The sequence below is a fragment of the Haliotis rufescens genome, unplaced genomic scaffold (genome assembly GCF_023055435.1).
Source record: "Haliotis rufescens isolate VD_foot unplaced genomic scaffold, xgHalRufe1.0.p SCAF_3, whole genome shotgun sequence".
NCBI classification, from domain to species: Eukaryota; Metazoa; Mollusca; class Gastropoda; order Lepetellida; family Haliotidae; genus Haliotis; species Haliotis rufescens.
In genome coordinates this window covers 67236699-67256602 of record NW_025964001.1, presented here as the reverse complement: position 1 = coordinate 67256602, position 19904 = coordinate 67236699, and the positions used below count along the sequence as shown (strand labels likewise).

The following is a 19904-nucleotide window of genomic DNA, read 5'->3' as shown; positions in this document are numbered from 1 at the left end:
GTATACATGTCACATCCATGTCACACGGTGTTGTATACATGTCACATCCATGTCATAGGTCTTGTATACATGTCACATCCATGTCATACGGTGTTGTATACATGTCACAAGGTGTTGTATACATGTTACACGGTGTTGTATACATGTCACACGGTGTTGTATACATGTCACATTCATGTCACATGGTGTTGTATACATTTCACATCCATGTCACATGGTGTTGTGTAATATGTCACACGGTGTTGTATACATGTCACATCCATGTCACATGGTGTTTTATACATGTCACATCCATGTCACACGGTGTTTTATACATGTCACACGATGTCACACGGTGTTGTATAAATGTTACATCCATGTCACTCGGTGTTGTATACATGTCACACGGTGTTGTATACATGTCACATTCATGTCACACGGTGTTGTATACATTTCACATCCATGTCACGCGGTGTTGTATACATGTCACATGGTGTTGTATACATGTCACATGCATGTCACATGGTGTTGTATACATGTCACATCCATGTCACACGGTGTTGTATACATGTCACACGATGTCACACGGTGTTGTATACATGTTACATCCATGTCACTCGGTGTTGTATACATGTCACACGGTGTTGTATACATGTAACACGGTGTTGTATTCATGTCACATTCATGTCACTCGGTGTTGTATACATGTCACACGGTGTTGTATACATGTTACATCCATGTCACACGGTGTTGTATACATGTCACTCGGTGTTGTATACATGTCACATGGTGTTGTATACATGTCACATCCATGTCAGTCGGTGTTGTATACATGTCACACGGTGTTGTATACATGTCACACGGTGAGATCGTAAGGTGTTCAAGGACTTATGAGTTTAATGCATTTCTTTGTGCATAGGAATCAGATATTCTGCTCAAATGTCATTATGATATAAAATATTTATTAAAACACCAAACTATAGTCTTAACTCTTAGCACAGTGAGTGATTTCCCTTTATGTTTCTGTAGCAAAATGGGAACAGAATGCACTAACGTTTTTCAACTGACAGTCCGATAAATTGATCGAGATTATAAAAATAGAAGCCTTTGATATCTTTTTATAAAGAACGGCGATTGGGTGGTCAGACTCGGTGAATTGGTTGGTTGCGTTTGGTATAAGTACCAATCTGGGTTTCAGGCTGGTCACTCAACTGTCCATCAACTAATGGAACTTTATCATCAAATTTGTACAGCATTAGATAACAAAGAAAACTATTTTATTGAATTCTGTGATGTATCAAAAGCCTTTGATCGTGTATGGCACAGTGGGCGTGTGTATAAATTAGAGAGGTATGGTATAAAAGGTCAATTGTTAAAATGGCTTACCAGTTACATAAGTAACCGTAGCCAAAGCGTATTTGTCAATGGGGAAATATCCAAACCAAGAAATATGAAGGTTGGCGTGCCACAGGGGTCCGTGCTTGGTCCTTTACTCTTTATTGTTTATGTAAATGACATTGCTGACAACTTAGACTGTATAACAAGACTTTTTGACGACGATTCATCGATTGGCATGTCCTCCTATGATAACAGTGTACTGGAACGTTCCTTAAGCTCAAATCTAGCAATCTTAAGTGAATTGGCGAAACTTTGGCTCATAACTTACAATCCCGACAAGAATAAATCAGTTCTATTCTCTCGCAAAGACAACATTGGAGGTCTACAACTATATTTCAACGGAAAAGTAATCAGCTCTGTAAATAGTCATAAGCACTTGGGTGTTATACTTGAAGCCAGTGGCAAATGGTCTTATATAGATACCATAATAAAAACAACTTACAAGATGATTTACTCAATGAGAAAACTCAAACATCTCCTTCACAGAAATACTATTAACAATATATATAAAATTGTTCATAAGACAACACTTTGAATACGCATGTGAGGTATGGGATGGTTGCACCGAAGGACAAAGTGAGAAATTAGAACAATTACAATTAGAAGCTGCACGCATTGTAACTGGTCTACCTAAATATGCCCCTAGGCATTCATTATATTACGAAACCGGTTGGGAACCCTTTGTTGAGCGTAGAAAGAAACGTAAACTTTGTCTTTTCTTTAACATTTATCATAATATGGCCCCTTCCTATCTAACAGATATTCTACCAAACACCGTTGCTGCAACAAACTCATACAGTCTCAGAAACTCTAATTTTCTTTAAAATTAATCATAATATGGCCCCTTCCTATCTAACAGATATTCTACCAAACACCGTTGCTGCAACAAACTCCTACAGTCTCAGAAACTCTGAAAACATCAGTGTTCCTCTCACGAGACTAAGACATTCGTGGGAATCCTTTTACCCATCGACCATCCGATTGTGGACGTCTATTCCGTTATCAGATCGAAATTCTACGATTTCTTGTTTTAAAAATTCTTTACAAAAGCACCACCACACGTCACCTGCGTACTCACTGCGCATGTGGAAAAAGAAAATATAATATCTTACACACAAAACTGAGATACATGTGCCGCTGCAGTCAATTGGATTATGATTTATACAGAATTGGTATAAAAGATCACCCGAACTGTACATGTTCAAATGCATGTGAAAATGCATATCATTATCTCATGGAATGTACATTGTTTAGTCATCAGCGTGAAATTATTTTTAACAGCCTTTAAGATATTGTTCATAACATACCTGTTATTGTACACCTACTGTTATACGGCAATGCAGATCACGTTGTTACAGAAAATGAAGTTATATTTAAGGCAGTACACCATTATATAGTATGTACAACTAAAAGATTTATGGAAACTCCATCCATCAAGAACCATCTTTTAACGTCTTTTGGTATGACGCTCACTAGACCACGGAGGCGGTCACCAGTACCAGTGGAGATAATGTTTACAAAAGAAAAACTATTTGCTTGTCCAGTGATTCAGTTTGGAGAGCGACACAATTTCGAATGGTTGTCGGCAAAGATGAGTGACGATTAAACAGATGATCGTTCAGTGAGAAGCCACAGTTCACACGTCTGTTTCCATGCAGGTCACGCCCCTGTTTAAATAACGCTGCATGGAGTAGGGGTCAAAGGGCCGCATGTAGTTGGTGTTGGCCTCAGTCACAGGAAGATCCAGCATCAGACTCTCATCCACTGCATGGTAGACATGTTCGACTGCCGCTGGCATAACGCCTGTGACGAGATATCAAACATTTGACAAGTAGGACTTACAGGGGTGGTATTCGCACAGAAATCAATTTGAAATTGTTTGAAAATATCCACTCATTGTTCTCACATTGAGAGTTTGAAAGTCAAATTACTGGGCAGAGTTACCTCCCTTAGATCATGTCGTAATTGACGTCAATTTAACTAGTCCCAAGTAAACGAACAGTAATGTACTAACAGTAAATAACGAACAGTACGGTATTAACAGTAAAATACTACCAGTAAACAACTAACAATAGTACGATAAACAGTACACATCTAACAGCAAATTACTAACTGTAAATTACGAACAGTAGAGTACTTACAGTAAGGTATTAACAGTAAAATACTACCAGTAAAGAACTAACAGTGAAGAACTAACAGTAAACAACTAACAGTTAACTACTAACAGTAAAGCCGTCATATAGCTGGGATATTGCTGAGTGCGGCGTAAAACAACAAACAAAGAAACAAAAACTAACAGTAAAATACTACTAGTAAAGTACTAACAGTAAAGTACTAACAGAAAACCTCTAACAGTAAACAACTAACAATAAAGTTCTATAAACAGTAAACAAGTAACAGTAACTAATAGGAAACAGGTAACGGTAAACAGTAAACTACCAACGTAAGTTACTAACAGTAAGCAGTAACTACTAACAGTAAACAGTAAGCTACTAACAGTAAGCAGTAACTACTAACAGTAAACAGTAAGCTACTAACAGTAAACTACTAACAGTAAGCAGTAACTACTAACAGTAAACTACTAACAGTAAACAGTAAACTACTAACAGTAAACTACTAACAGTAAGCAGTAACTACTAACAGTAAACTACTAACAGTAAACAGTAACTACTAACAGTAAGCAGTAACTACTAACAGTAAACTACTAACAGTAAACAGTAAACTACTAACCTCTGATGCAGAAAGACAACAGGACAACGAGGAGAACATTTGTGACAACCACCCCAACAACAACTGCCAACAGTATCTTCCACGCTGAAACAAAGACACTATGAGTGTGTGTCCCGAACACCTGGTGTCATCACTGACTTCCAGTCATCCATTGACCCCCAGCTTGCCTCTTACATCCAGTGGGGTTTGTTTCAGCAGATAATCGAGACTATTATTATTCTCTGGCCTTGACTTTTCACTCTGGCTTTTCACAATATTCCAACAATATATTTTCCCAGAGTGTAGGTAAGTGGGCTTTTGAGCATGTCCATCGAACAAAGAATATTTTATTGCATTATTTATGGTAATTTATTGAAGATTTGAGTTTATGAAAAAAACCGCTTTCCTCCCACAATAAGCTGCCACCTAATAACTGAAATATTGTTCACGTAGTCGTTAAACCAGACTCAGCAATAGTTCTAAACTGGTAAGCATGCATACAGTGCTTCAGCAGTACTTACTATAGTCCTCGTCATCCTTGAGATTCAGATCAGTCGTATCTGGAAGGGAATCGATTATATGGGTGAGGTCGTATTATTTGTACATTAAACATCATTAATGTTGTGTACGTACTGTGCTGGTGTTTTATAGTGATGTCATTGTGGAATACTTACTGCTGTAAACGTCCGTTGCATTGATGCTGCGTCCAGTGGTATCTGTGGAATATGAAGATAAAGTGAAATCAATAATGTTCTCTGTGAAATGCAGCATCTCAGTTGTTTGCTTTATATATTTCAGCTATGCAACGACTGCCTCTGAATTTAATCGAGTCTGGATCTATCAATCCAGTGATTAATAATATCAGCTCAGACCAACACCGTAGAAGTTTGAGTGAGTGAGTGAGTGAGTATGGTTTTACGCCGCTTTTAGCAATATTCCAGCAATATCGAGGCGGGGACACATATTGTACCAATGTCGGGAATCGAACCGGGTCTTCGGCGTGACGAGCGAACGCTTTAACCACTAAGCGATCCGACCGCCCCACACCGTTGAAAACAATCAAAAACCTGAAATTGACCACTGACCACTGACCACTGACGACCTGAAGCATTTAGACTTAACACCAGGATACATTACCTTGGATACAAAACAAAACATACGATATGCACGTGTAATTATATTTTTCAGGGAATATTTTACATTATGTTTAACTGTTTCATGCTTCAAGTCGGGAATATACACTAGGGGCGACTTACCATATCCTATTCCGATACTGTATTCCAAATCCAGATTACGACGAAGACGATTGGTCAAGATGACCCTGTACAGACCGGTCATGTTTTCAGTAACATTCACGTGGTAGAATTGAAATAACTGGACATCAGTTGACAATGTCCGGTTCCTCATGTTCCATAGAGAATTGTCAACGCTCCTACTCCAAACACTGGTTTCATTACTTCCATCTGACTGAAGGCTCCATTTCACAACTAATGACCTTGGACTTGAGACGACTGTGAAGTTGACCACGATTGATTCTCCCTCAACAACTGTGAACCTCCTTGAAAGTTCCCCTTGATTTTGTAAAACTGGGAAATCTGCAACAATAATAGCATTCGCGAGTAATATTAAATCATCGAATCTGGGTAATTCAAACCAGTGATTGACATCATGAGCATCGATTTACGCCATTGGCATGCAATGAAACGCATCAACCAAGTCACCGAGCCTGACGACCCGATCCCATAAGTCGTCTCTTTCGACAAGCATGGGTTGCTGAAGACTAATTCTATCCCGGATACTCACGGGGGAAGAACTATTTGAAAGGAGTATTTAGAGTAATATTGTTTGTATATGTTGAACGAATTGTTGTTATTGATGGAAAGAGACTTATTTGTAACCGCTTCTGAAGTGAAGAGTGGGTTTTATGATCGGGGTTTATGTCTCCTTGCGCTCATTAAGTGACACTTTCATCGTCAAATTAAATGGACTTTTACGCACTATAGTTTGCCAAACTAGATCACATGCCCAGGAAGATCCAGGTTAGAATAGGTCTTCCGCAACCCATGTTTGCCGTGAGAGGTGACTATGCGTGTCGTAAGAGGCATTCGAGGGTAATGTTGTTAATGCATCAGTAAATATGTAAGTAATTGTTATGATGTGTAATTATACAAGTCGGAAAAAAGTCATAACAAAATACTAATATATGTTGCTTATTGTGTGAACAACATTTATATTTTATCGGGTACGCTGCTTTTAGCAATATTCCAGCAATATCACGGCGGGGGACACCAGAAATGGGCTTCACACATTGTACCCATGTCGCGAATCGAACCCGGGTGTTCGGCGTGATGAGCGAACGCTTTAACCGCTAGGCTACCCGACCGCCCCTTGAACGTTGTTAGAATGAACACCACCATGTCTTACTTGTTCTTAACTGCATCCTGATGATGTTCTGGGTACTTTGTTTCTGTTCTACCATTGCTATGTATGTGATGACTGTCACGTCTGTAATGACTGTCACGTCTGTAATGACTGTCACGTCTCTATGTAAAGTCATAGGTCCTTTCATATGTTTGCCCTATCTTTTGCATCTGTCCAATATGGCGGAACGTTACTTCGAAGTTCGTGTTTGCGTATTTGCCAAAACATTCTAAAACATTGTAGGGTTATCGGCGACGTTTCACGATGATCATTGGTGATTAGATTTTAAAAAACAATAACCCAAGATCACCGATATGCGAATTTTGATATTCAATTTTCCGAGCTAAGCTCCAATATTTTGATTTCAAAACATACAGTAAATAACGCCGTGAATGGTGATTTAGTAATGTGTCACAAATGGTGAAATTTACAATGTTCTTCATTTTCATTTGGTCATTTTCAGTAATTTTCCTTTGCGTAAAATGTTTTGAGAGAAGGAGATACGTTAACTTATTGACCGACATAATCGATCCTCACGATCGTGGTGAGCAGGAGAGAAAAGAGAGAATTGTTCCACTCGGGGATTCCCCATGAAAAGTAGTCCCGGTCAAAAATCGTGTAAACGTCAAAAGGTGAAGTTAATACTTTGTGAACGTCACTTTTTGAATTTTGTTGAAAAATGAACTGGTCATGTGATCAGCAAATAAACCAATCAAATCATCAAAAATTCCTTAAGCTTCAAAATAAGAAGTAACAACATAACCCTGGCAATCATGCCTTCACAATCAATAAATTTTGATTACTACGCCCTCTGCTTTAGTATTCCTCCTTTAGTTCTCATGCATATCTATTGAGATTCGTAGAGATCATCTCGAAATGAATACGTGCGACAGAGTGAGTGAGTGAGTTGGGTTTAACGCGGCTTTTAACAGTATTCCAGTTATATCACGACGTGTCAGCTTAATGTGGGAGGAAAGCCCAAAGTGATGCAGGTCTCAGACGTTTACCACTTCGGTGAAACCCACGAGCACGGGTATGGTGCTGACGAACTTAGAAACATAATCGGGGTGAACCGGGATTCGAACCCACAATCATAGGTTTCTGGCGTGCCCAAGGGACGCAACTCTGCACAGAGAATCGCGGCGCCTTAGACGACTGGGCCACCCGTGCCCCCCGTGCGTCAGAGGTATATTAGTCATTAAAGGCACAATGACATGGATCTTCCCAGCTAGAAATGATGCTACTTCTGTGCAGTCAACTACATACTCACAGTTAGGCACTGCCAGGTGCACCTCGGCCTCATTCTGGTCGGCGCTGTTGTTAGCTGTACATGCATAGGTGCCGCTGTCTTCACGCCCGGCGTTGATCACGTCGAAGACACTAATGAAGCTGTCAGTGGGAGGCTGGCGGAGGGCATTGCGGTCTGTGAGGTTCCCTTCCTTTAAGATGTCGCCATCCTTTCGCCACGTGATGAAGGGAGGAGGAAATCCATCAACAGAGCAGACCAGAGTGGCGTTGGCACCTCCCGAAATGGTATAACTAGCTCTGACTTTGTTGTTGATAGATATCGAAATATTCCACGGTGGATCTGGAATATGAGCAAATGTGAAGACGTGAAAGCATTTAGTGGTTCTAAAACCTATGTGTTTGTTTGCTGTTTAACGCCGTGCTCATATATGACGGTGGTTCGTAAATAATGGACTCTGGGCAATGCAACCAGTGATTGACAACATGAACCTCGATCTACAATGATATGCATCAACCAAGTCACCGAGCCTGACCACCCGATCCCATTAGTCGCTTCTTACGACAAGCATGGGTTGCCGAAGACTATCCTGGGTACTTACGGGGGAAGAATTATTTGGAAGGAGTATTAAGAGTAATACTGTATATATTGAAAGAATTGTTTTTATTGACGTATGAGTGGATTTCATGATCGGGGGTAATGTCTCCTTGCACTCATTAAATGACACTTTCATCGCCAAATTAAATGGACTTTTGCGCATTAAACTTTGCTAAACTAGATCACATGCCCAGTGAAGATCCAGGTTTGAATAGGTCTTCAGCAACCCATGTTGGCCGTAAAAAGCGACTAGGTATTTTGTAAGAGACAATTGACGGCATCGGGTGGTCAGACTTACCGACTTGGTTGATACAAGTCATCGTCTCCCAATTGTATGGATCTATGCGCATGATGTCAATCACTAGCTTGTCTGGTCCATACTCGAATATTTACAGACTGCCGTCATATAGTTGGAATATTGCTGAGTGCGGCGTTAAACAACAAACAAACAAACATTCACAAACTTGATTCCAAAGTCAAGAATGCTGTTTTTTCTTATTTACCGAAGACGAAGCCAAGTAGAGTAAAGAAAAACAAATTGCACTTACAGCTCTGTAACAATTATGTTATTGGGGAATAAATCTGTTAATAGCAACATATATGTGAATAATTATTATGTAATTCTGTATTCTTAGATATTGGTAAGAGGTACAGTAGTTGGTAAATGCACAATGACATGAATCTATCTATCTAACTGATTCTACGACTGCGCTGTCAACTACATACTCACAGTTAGGCACTGCCAGGTGCACCTCGGCCTCCGAACTATCATTCTGGTTGGCGCTGTTGTTGGCTGTACATACATAGGTGCCGCTGTCTTCACGCCCAGCGTTGATCACGTCGAAGACACTAATGAAGCCGTCAGTGGGAGGCTTGTGGAGGCCATAGTGATATGTGAGGTTCTCTTCCTTTATGATGGCGCCATCCTTTCGCCACGTGATGAAGGGAGGAGGAAATCCATCAACAGAGCATTCCAGAGTGGCGTTGGCACCTCCCGAAATGGTGTAATTAGCTCTGACTCTGTTGCTGACTGATATCGAAATATTCCCTGGGGGATCTGTAACATGTGTAAACGTGAAGACGAAAGAGAACAAGAATTTTGTGGTTTAAAATTGAGAGTAATATAAATGTATATTTTGAAAGAATTTTTGTTATTGACGGAAAGGGGGGCACGGGTGTCCAAGTCGTCTAAGTCGCCGCGATTCGCTTTGCAGAGTTGCGTCCCTTTGGCACGCCAGAAGCCTGTTATTGTGGGTTCCAATCCCGGTTCGCCCCGATTATGTTTTTAGGTTTGTCAGCACCATACCCGTGCTCGTGGTAAACGTCTGAGACCTGCATCACTTCGGGCTTTCCTCCCACATTAAGCTGACACGCTGCGAAATAACTGGAATACTGTTAAAAGCAGCGTTAAACCCAACTCACTCACTCACTATTGATGGAAAGAGACTCAAGAAAGTTCCATCCTCAAATTGCATGGCATATTTACGCAGGTCATAACTAGGTCACCATTCGTACCATTCCAAAATTTATAAACTTGATTCTAAAGTCTAGAAAGCTGTCTCTTATTCGTTTGAATTTATAACAAAGACAATTCGGATTCTACTTACAGCTCACACGGATTTCCAAGGTTCTTTGTTCCAGTACAGTGTCATTCGCTTCAATAACGCATGAGTAGTTTCCGTGGTCTGTGACTTGGACGTTTTGGAAAATTAGAGTTTCATTTCCAGGTGTAACCCTTGAATGTTCCTCTTTCTCCCAGTACACTGTGTAGTTTGTTATGTTTTGGTATCCGCAAGTGACAGATGCAGTGGTCCCAGCCGTGATTGTCCATGGTGAGTCCTCAGACAGAAAAACTGCACCTGGAACAAAGGAGGTTGTATACAACACAGTAAACTACGGCTATAACGAACTCAAAGGGACCACTTATTTTACTTCGTTATAACCGTAGTTCGTTATAAGCACATATACAGCAACTATTCAGCAAATGGACGGGACCACATTTCAAAACACATTTCGTTATATCCGTCAGTTCGTTATAAGCGTTTTCGTTATAAACGTAGTGTACATTCATATTTCCTAACCTGGTCAGGTATACAACTTTCTTGAAGAAATGAGTTCCACGTGTTTGTTTTTCTTACATAGCATTATTTGTTCCAGGAAATACTGGAAACTGATTGGCTTCAGGTTTTGGACAGAAAATTGTTCGATGGGTGTCTGGATGTTGAAAAGGAATTGTGATTTTTTAACCGGTTCATCCTTTCAGAGAAAACAATCGAAAACAATTGTGACTGAAAAGATGTTGTTTCTTACAAAAATAACAAACCTTGTTTGATTCCTTACCTGTATTTAATCCAATAACTGCCACAACTAACACAACAGCAGGACAACACACCAGCTTCATCGTCGCTGCACGGCTGGTGTTTGTGGGAGAAATGAGTTAGGACGGTCTATAACAAACTTCCAGGAAGTAGTGTCGGGTCGTTTGTAACTGCAGCTGAGGTACATATCACTCGATTATCAGAGGAAACATTATAGGCAAACACTTGTGATTTTGTTGTTCTTTCCCTGACAGTTTTGACACATCACACGGAAACAGTGCGCTTCACCTTTGTGAGGGATTCCTTCCGCCATCTCAAGATATTCCTTTCAGTTCCAGTTTCCATTGAAGGAGAACATGTCTATTGGATTCCGAATGCATTACCGTAAACACTACAATAAAATCTGACAATGATGCTGTATGTTATTTGTAATGACAGTTAGTATGCGGTTAGTCTGTGGTTTTATGCAACATGTGTCAATATGTCAGTGAGGACAGGGATATTGCTGAATAGTGTTCACAACGACAATCAGGTGATAAAATAGGACTGGTCAGCTCGGAGACAGTGTAATGTATTTAAACTATGATTGAACACATTTAACTGTATCTAGGGTATGTTTTTAGATGCAAGACGTGTGTGAAATCAAAAGTTATTCCTGAGGCATTCTTTGACCGAAGTACTTTTAGTTATAGTTACGCTCATTATTTTGGTTTGTCGTATTTTCGTACATTACATTCATCGATAGGGGGACGAGTCTTGCAGGTTAGGGAGAGGGGCGAGTATTGACGAATGCGCCGCACAATCGGATGTCGTATCTCTTGTTTATGTACGGTAGCACGGTATTTTCATTTCATTTCAGTTTCACCTCAACAGCCATTTATAAATCCTATATTTTTAGCACACACATGCCACACAATATAGGACATAACTAAAAATAATGGTCCTACATTTATTTGTACTGAGTACTTTCGGTAATAGTTTCAAGAAAAGGAAATTAACATATCATTTAAGGAAATATGCATTTCATAAAACTTTTTCAAATTGCTATGTACAAGGACTAAGCTATCGAAATCTGCATGCAAACTTATTGTGCCGATAGATGATCAACAAAAATATGACCATTTTTATCCAACAAAGCACTTATAACATATCATATATCATAAACATAATTGTGAAGTGTGCAAAACAATGTCACACGGGCTTGACGTGACATCCATGTCACATGGTGTTGTATACAAGTCACATCCATATCACACGGTGTTCTATACATGTCACATCAATATCACATAGTGTTCTATACATGTCACACAGTGTTGTATACATGTCACACGATGTCACATGCTGTTGTATACATGTCACACGCTGTTGTATATATGTCACATCATATCACACGGTATTGTATACATGTTACATCCATATCACTCGGTGTTGTATACATGTCACACGGTGTTGTATACATGTCACATCCATGTCACATGCTGTTGTATACATGTCACACGCTGTTGTATATATGTCACATCATATCACACGGTATTGTATACATGTTACATCCATATCACTCGGTGTTGTATACATGTCACATGGTGTTGTTTACATGTCACACGGTGTTGTATACATGTCACATCCATATCACACGGTCTTGTATACATGTCACACGATGTCGAACGGTGTTGTATACATGTTACATCCATGTCACTCGGTGTTGTAGACATGTCATACGGTTTTGTATACATGTCACATCCATGTCACACGGTGTTGTATACATGTCACATCCATGTCACTCGGTGTTGTATACATGTCACACGGTGTTGTATATGTGTCACACGATGTCGAACGGTGTTGTATAAATATTACATCCATGTCACACGGTGTTCTATACATGTCACACGGTGTTGTATACATGTCACATCCATGTCACACGGTGTTGTATACATGTCACATCGATGTCATACGGTGTTGCATACATGTCACATCCATATCACACAGTGTTGTATACATGTCACATCCATGCCATACGGTGTTGTATACATGTAACATCCATGTCACACTATGTTGTATACGTGTCACATGCATGTCACACGGTGTTGTATACATGTCACACGGTGTTGGTTATATGTCACATACATGTCAAACGGTGCTGCATATATGTCACATCATGTCACATGGTGTTGCATACATGTCACATCCATGTCACATGGTGTTGTATACATGTCACACGGTCTTGTATACATGTCACATCCATGTCACATGGTGTTGTATGCATGTCACACGGTGTTGTATACATGTCACCTCTATGTCACATGGTGTTGTATGCATGTCACACGGTGTTGTATACATGTCACATCCATGTCACACGGTGTTGTTTACATTTCACAGAGTGTTGTATACATGTCACATCCATGTCATACGGTGTTGTATACAGGTCACATCCATGTCACACGGTGTTGTCTTCATGTCACATCCATGTCATACTTTATTGCATACATGTTACATCCATGTCACTCGGTGTTGTATACATGTCACACGGTGTTGTATACATGTCACATCCATGTCACACGGTGTTGTATACATATCACAACCATGTCACACGGTGTTGTATACATGTCACAGCCATGTCATACGGTGTTGTATACTTGTCACATCCATGTCACACGGTGTTGTATCCGTGTCACATCCATGTCATACGATATTGTATACATGTTACATCCAGGTCACACGGTGTTGAATACATGTCACATCCATGTCATACGGTGTTGTATACATGTTACTCGGTGTTGTACACATGTCACACGGTGTTGTATACATGTCACATTCATGTCAGATGGTGTTGTATACATTTCACATCCATGTCACACTGTGTTGTAAACATGTCACACGATGTCACACGGTGTTGTATACATGTTACATTCATGTCACTCGGTGTTGTATACATGTCACATCCGTTTCACACGGTGTTGTATACATGTCACATCCATGACATACGGTGTTGTATACATGTCACATCCATGTCACATGGTGTTGTATACATGTTACATCCATGTCACGCCGTGTTGTAAACATGTCACATGGTGTTGTATACATGTCACACGGTGTTGTATACATGTCACATCCATGTCACACGGTGTTGTATACATCTCAGACGGTGTTGTATACATATCACACGGTGCTGTATACATGTCACATCCATGTCACACGGTGTTGTTTACATTTCACAGAGTGTTATATACATGTCACATCCATGTCATACGGTGTTGTATACATGTCACATCCATGTCACACGGTGTTGTATTTATGTCACATCAATGTCATACTTTATTGCATACATGTTACATCCATGTCACTCGGTGTTGTATACATGTCACACGGTGTTGTATGCATGTCACACGGTGTTGTATACATGTCACCTCTATGTCACATGGTGTTTTATGCATGTCACACGGTGTTGTATACATGTTATACCCATGTCACATGGTGTTGTATACATGTCACAAGGTGTTGTATACATGTCACATCCATGTCACACGGTGTTTTATACATGTCACACGATGTCGAACGGTGTTGTATACATGTTACATCCATGTTACTCGGTGTTGTATACATGTTACACGGTGTTGTATACATGTCACATCCATGTCACACGGTGTTGTAAACATGTCACATCCATTTCACACGGTGTTGTATACATGTCACATCCATATCACATGGTGTTGTATACATGTCACATCCATGTCATACGGTTTTGCATACATGTCACATCCATTTCACATTTTGTTGTATACGTGTCACATGCATGTCACACGGTGTTGTATACATGTCACACGGTGTTGTTTATATGTCACATACATGTCACACGGTGTTGTATACTTGTCACACGGTGTTGCATATATGTCACATCATGTCACACGGTGTTGCAAACATGTCACATCCATGTCACACGGTGTTGTTTACATGTCACACGGTGTTGTATACATGTCACATCCATGTCACATGGTGTTGTATGCATGTCACACGGTGTTGTATACATGTCTCCTCTATGTCACATTGTGTTGTATACATGTTATACCCATGTCACTCGGTGTTGTATACATGTCACACCCATGTCACATGGTGTTGTATACATGTCACATCCATGTCATACGGTCTTGTATACATGTCACATCCATGGCAAACGGTGTTCTTTACATGTCACACGGTGTTGTTTACATGTCACTCCCATGTAACACGATGTTGTATCCATGTCACATCCATGTCACATGGTGTTGTTTACATGTCATACGTCTTGTATACATGTCACATCCATTTCACACGGTGTTGTATACATGTCACATTAATGCCATACGGTGTTGTATACATGTCACATCCATGTCACACGGTGTTGTATACATGTTACATCCATGTCACTCCGTGTTGTATACATGTCACACGGTGTTGTTGCATGTCACACGGTGTTCTATACATGTCACATCCATGTCACACGGTGTTGTATACATGTCACACGGTGTTGTATACATGTCACACGGTGTTGTATACATGTCCCACGGTGTTGTATACATGTCACACGGTGTTTTATACATGTCACTTCAATGTCACACGGTGTTGTATACATGTCACACGGTGTTGTATACATGTCACACGGTGTTGTATATATGTCACACGGTGTTGTATACATCTCACACGGTGTTGTATACATGTCACATCCATGACACACAGTGTTCTATATATGTCACATCCATGTCACAAGGTGTTGTATACATGTCACATTAATGCCATACGGTGTTGTATACATGTCACATCCATGTCACCCAGTGTTGTATACATGTCAGATCCATATCATACGGTGTTGTATACATGTCACATCCATGTCACTCGGTGTTGTATACATGTCACAAGGTGTTGAATACATGTCACATCCATGTCACATGGTGTTGTATACATTTCACATCCATGTCACACGGTGTTGTATACATGTCACACGATGCCACACGGTGTTGTATGCATGTTACATCCATTTCACTCGGTGTTGTATACATGTCACACGGTGTTGTATACATGTCACACGGTGTTGTATACATGTCACATCCATGTCACTCGGTGTTCTATACATGTCACATCCACGTCACACGGTGTTGTATGCATGTCACATCCATGTCATACGGTGTTGTATACATGTCACATCCATGTCACACGGTGTTGTATTCATGTCACATCCATGTCATTCGGTATTGAATACATGTTACATTCATATCACACACTGTTGTATACATGTCACATGCATGTCACACGGTGTTGTATACATATCACACGGTGTTGCATATATGTCACATCATGTCACACGGTGTTCCATCCATGTCACATCCATGTCACATGGTGTTGTATACATGTCACACGGTGTTGTATACATGTCACACGGTGTTGTATACATGTCACATCAATGTCACAAAGTGTTATATGCATGTCACACGGTGTTGTATACATGTCACCTCTATGTCACATGGTGTTGTATACATGTCACACGGTGTTGTATACATATTATACCCATGTCAATCGGTGTTGTATACATGTCACATCAATGTCACATGGTGTTGTATACATGTCACACGGTGTTGTATACATGTCACATCCATGTCACACGGTGTTGTATACATGTCACACGATGTCGAACGGTGTTGTATACATGTTACATCCATGTTACTCGGTGTTGTATACATGTTACACGGTGTTGTATACATGTCACATCAATGTCACACGTTGTTGTATACATGTCACATCCATGTCACACGGTGTTGTATACATGTCACATCCATATCACATGGTGTTGTATACATGTCACATCCATGTCATACGGTGTTGCTTACATGTCACATCCATTTCACACGGTGTTGTATACATGTCACATCAATGTCATACGGTGTTGTAAACATGTCACATCCATGTCACACGGTGTTGTATACATGTCACACGGTGTCGTATACATGTCACATCCATGTCATACTGTGTTGTATACATGTCACATCCATTTCACACGGTGTTGTATACATGTTACATCCATGTCACTCCGTGTTGTATACATGTCACACGGTGTTGTATAAATGTCACACGGTGTTGTTTACATGTCACATCCATGTCACACGGTGTTGTATACATGTCACACGGTGTTGTATACATGTCACACGGTGTTGTATACCTGTCACATCCATGTCACACGGAGTTGTATACATCTCACACGGTGTTGTATACATGTCACATCCATGACACACAGTGTTGTATACATGGCACATCCATACCACACGGTGCTGTATACATGTCACATCCATGTCATACGTTGTTGTATACATGTCACATCTATGTCACATGGTGTTGTATACATGTCACATTCATGTCGTACGGTGTTGTATACATGTCACATCCATGTCACACGGTGTTGTATACATGTCACACGGTGTTGTATACATGTCACACGATGTCACATGGTGTTGTATGCATGTTACATCCAGTCACTCGGTGTTGTATACATGTCACACGGTGTTGTATACATGTCACAAGGTGTTGTATACATGTCACATCCATGTCACTCGGTGTTGTATACATGTCACATCCATGTCACACGATGTTGTATACATGTCACATCCATGCCAATCGGTGTTGTATACATGTCACATCCATGTCATACGGTATTGTATACATGTCACATCCATGTCACACGGTGTTGTATACATGTCACATCCATGTCACACTATGTTGTATACGTGTCACATGCATGTCACACGGTGTTGTATACATGTCACACGGTGTTGCATATATCTCAAATCATGTGACACGGTGTTCCATCTATGTCAAATCCATGTCACATGGTGCTGTTTACATGTAACACGGTGTTGTACACATGTCACACGGTGTTGTATACATGTCACATTCATGTCACATGGTGTTGTGTGCATGTCACACGGTGTTGTATACATGTTACACCCATGTCACTCGGTGTTGTATACATGTCACACCCATGTCACATGGTGTTGTATACATGTCACACGGTGTTGTATACATGTCACATCCATGTCACACGGTGTTGTATACATGTCACATCCATAACACATGGTGTTGTATACATGTCATATCGATATCACACGGTGTTGTATACATGTCACACCCATGTCATACGGTGTTGCATACATGTCACATCCATTTCACACGGTGTTGTATACATGTCACATCCATGCCATACGGTGTTGTATACATGTCACATCCATGCCATACGGTGTTGTATACATGTCACATTCATGTCACACTTTGTTGTATATGTGTCACATGCATGTCACACGGTGTTGTATACATGTAACACGGTGTTGTTTATATGTCACATACATGTCACACGGTGTTGTATACATGTCACATCCATGTCACACGGTGTTGTATACATGTCACACGGTCTTGTTTACATGTCACATCAATGTCACATGGTGTTGTATCCATGTCACACGGTCTTGTATACATGTCACCTCTATGTCACACGATGTTGTATGCATGTCACACGGTGTTGTATACATAGTATACCCATGTCACTCGGTGTTGTATATATCTCACACCCATGTCACATGGTGTTGTATACATTTCACACGGTGTTGTATACATGTCACATCCATGGCAAATGGTGTTGTTTACATGTCACAAGGTGTTGTTTACATGTCACTCCCATGTCACACGGTGTTGTATACATGTCACATCCATGTCACATTGTGTTGTTTACATGTCACACGGTGTTGTATACATGTCACATCCATGTCATACGGTCTTGTATACCTGTCACATCCATGTCATAAGTGTTGTATACATGGCACAAGGTGTTGTATACATGTCACACGGTGTTGTATTCAAGTCACACGATGTTGTATACATGTCACATCGATGTCACATGGTGCTCTATACATTTCACATCCATGTCACACGGTGTTGTAAACATGTCACACGATGTCACACGGTGTTGTATACATGTTACATTCATGTCACTCGGTGTTGTATACATCTCACACGGTGTTGTATACATGTCACATCCATGACACACAGTGTTGTATATATGTCACATCCATGTCACACGGTGTTGTATACATGTTACATTCATGTCACTCGGTGTTGTATACATCTCACACGGTGTTGTATACATGTCACATCCATGACACACAGTGTTGTATATATGTCACATCCATGTCACACTTTGTTGTATACATGTCACATCCATGTCATACGGTGTTGCATACATGTCACATCCATTTCACACGGTTTTGTATACATGTCACATCCATGCCATACGGTGTTGTATACATGTCACATCCATGTCACATGGTGTTGTATACATGTTACATCCATGTCACTCCGTGTTGTATGCATGTCACAGGGTGTTGTATACATGTTACACCCATGTCACTCGGTGTTGTATACATGTCACACCCATGTCACATGGTGTTGTATACATGTCACTCGGTGTTGTATACATGTCACATCCATCTCACACGGTGTTGTATACATGTCACATCCATGTCACATGGTGTTGTATACATGTCACATCCATGTCACATGGTGTTCTATACATGTCACATCGATATCACACGTTGTTGTATACATGTCACACCCATGTCATACGGTGTTGCATACATGTCACACCCATTTCACACTGTGTTGTATACATGTCACATCCATGCCATACGGTGTTGTATACATGTCACATTCATGTTACACTTTGTTGTATACGTGTCACATGCATGTCACACGGTGTTGTATAGATGTCACACGGTGTTGTTTATATGTCACATACATGTCACACGGTGTTGTATACATGTCACACGGTGTTGTATACATGTCACACGGTGTTGCATACATGTCACATCCATGTCACACGGTGTTGTATACATGTCACATCAATGTCACATGGTGTTGTATGCATGTCACACGGTCTTGTATACATGTCACCTCTATGTCACATGGTGTTGTATGCATGTCACACGGTGTTCTATACATAGTATACCCATGTCACTCGGTGTTGTATATATGTCACACCCATGTCACATGGTGTTGTATACATTTCACACGGTGTTGTATACATGTCACATCCATGTCACACGGTGTTGTATACATATCACATCCATGGCAAATGGTGTTGTTTACATGTCACAAGGTGTTGTTTACATGTCACTCCCATGTAACACGGTGTTGTATACATGTCACATCCATGTCACATTGTGTTG

At 40.4% G+C, this 19904-nt stretch overlaps 1 protein-coding gene across 1 annotated transcript; it reads right to left on the bottom strand.

Moving 5' to 3' along the window:
- Positions 1 to 969: 969 nt before the first annotated feature.
- On the bottom strand, positions 970 to 10763 carry LOC125384422 (hemicentin-2-like). Its single transcript, XM_048403487.1, has 8 exons — positions 10691 to 10763; positions 9958 to 10209; positions 9081 to 9407; positions 5343 to 5681; positions 4761 to 4802; positions 4608 to 4646; positions 4108 to 4191; positions 970 to 3180 (listed from the first exon to the last, which is right to left on the bottom strand). Exons 1-8 carry the CDS (start codon positions 10749 to 10751, stop codon positions 3014 to 3016), a joined length of 1311 nt encoding a protein of 436 aa, XP_048259444.1. The 5' UTR covers positions 10752 to 10763; the 3' UTR covers positions 970 to 3013.
- Positions 10764 to 19904: the final 9141 nt, after the last annotated feature.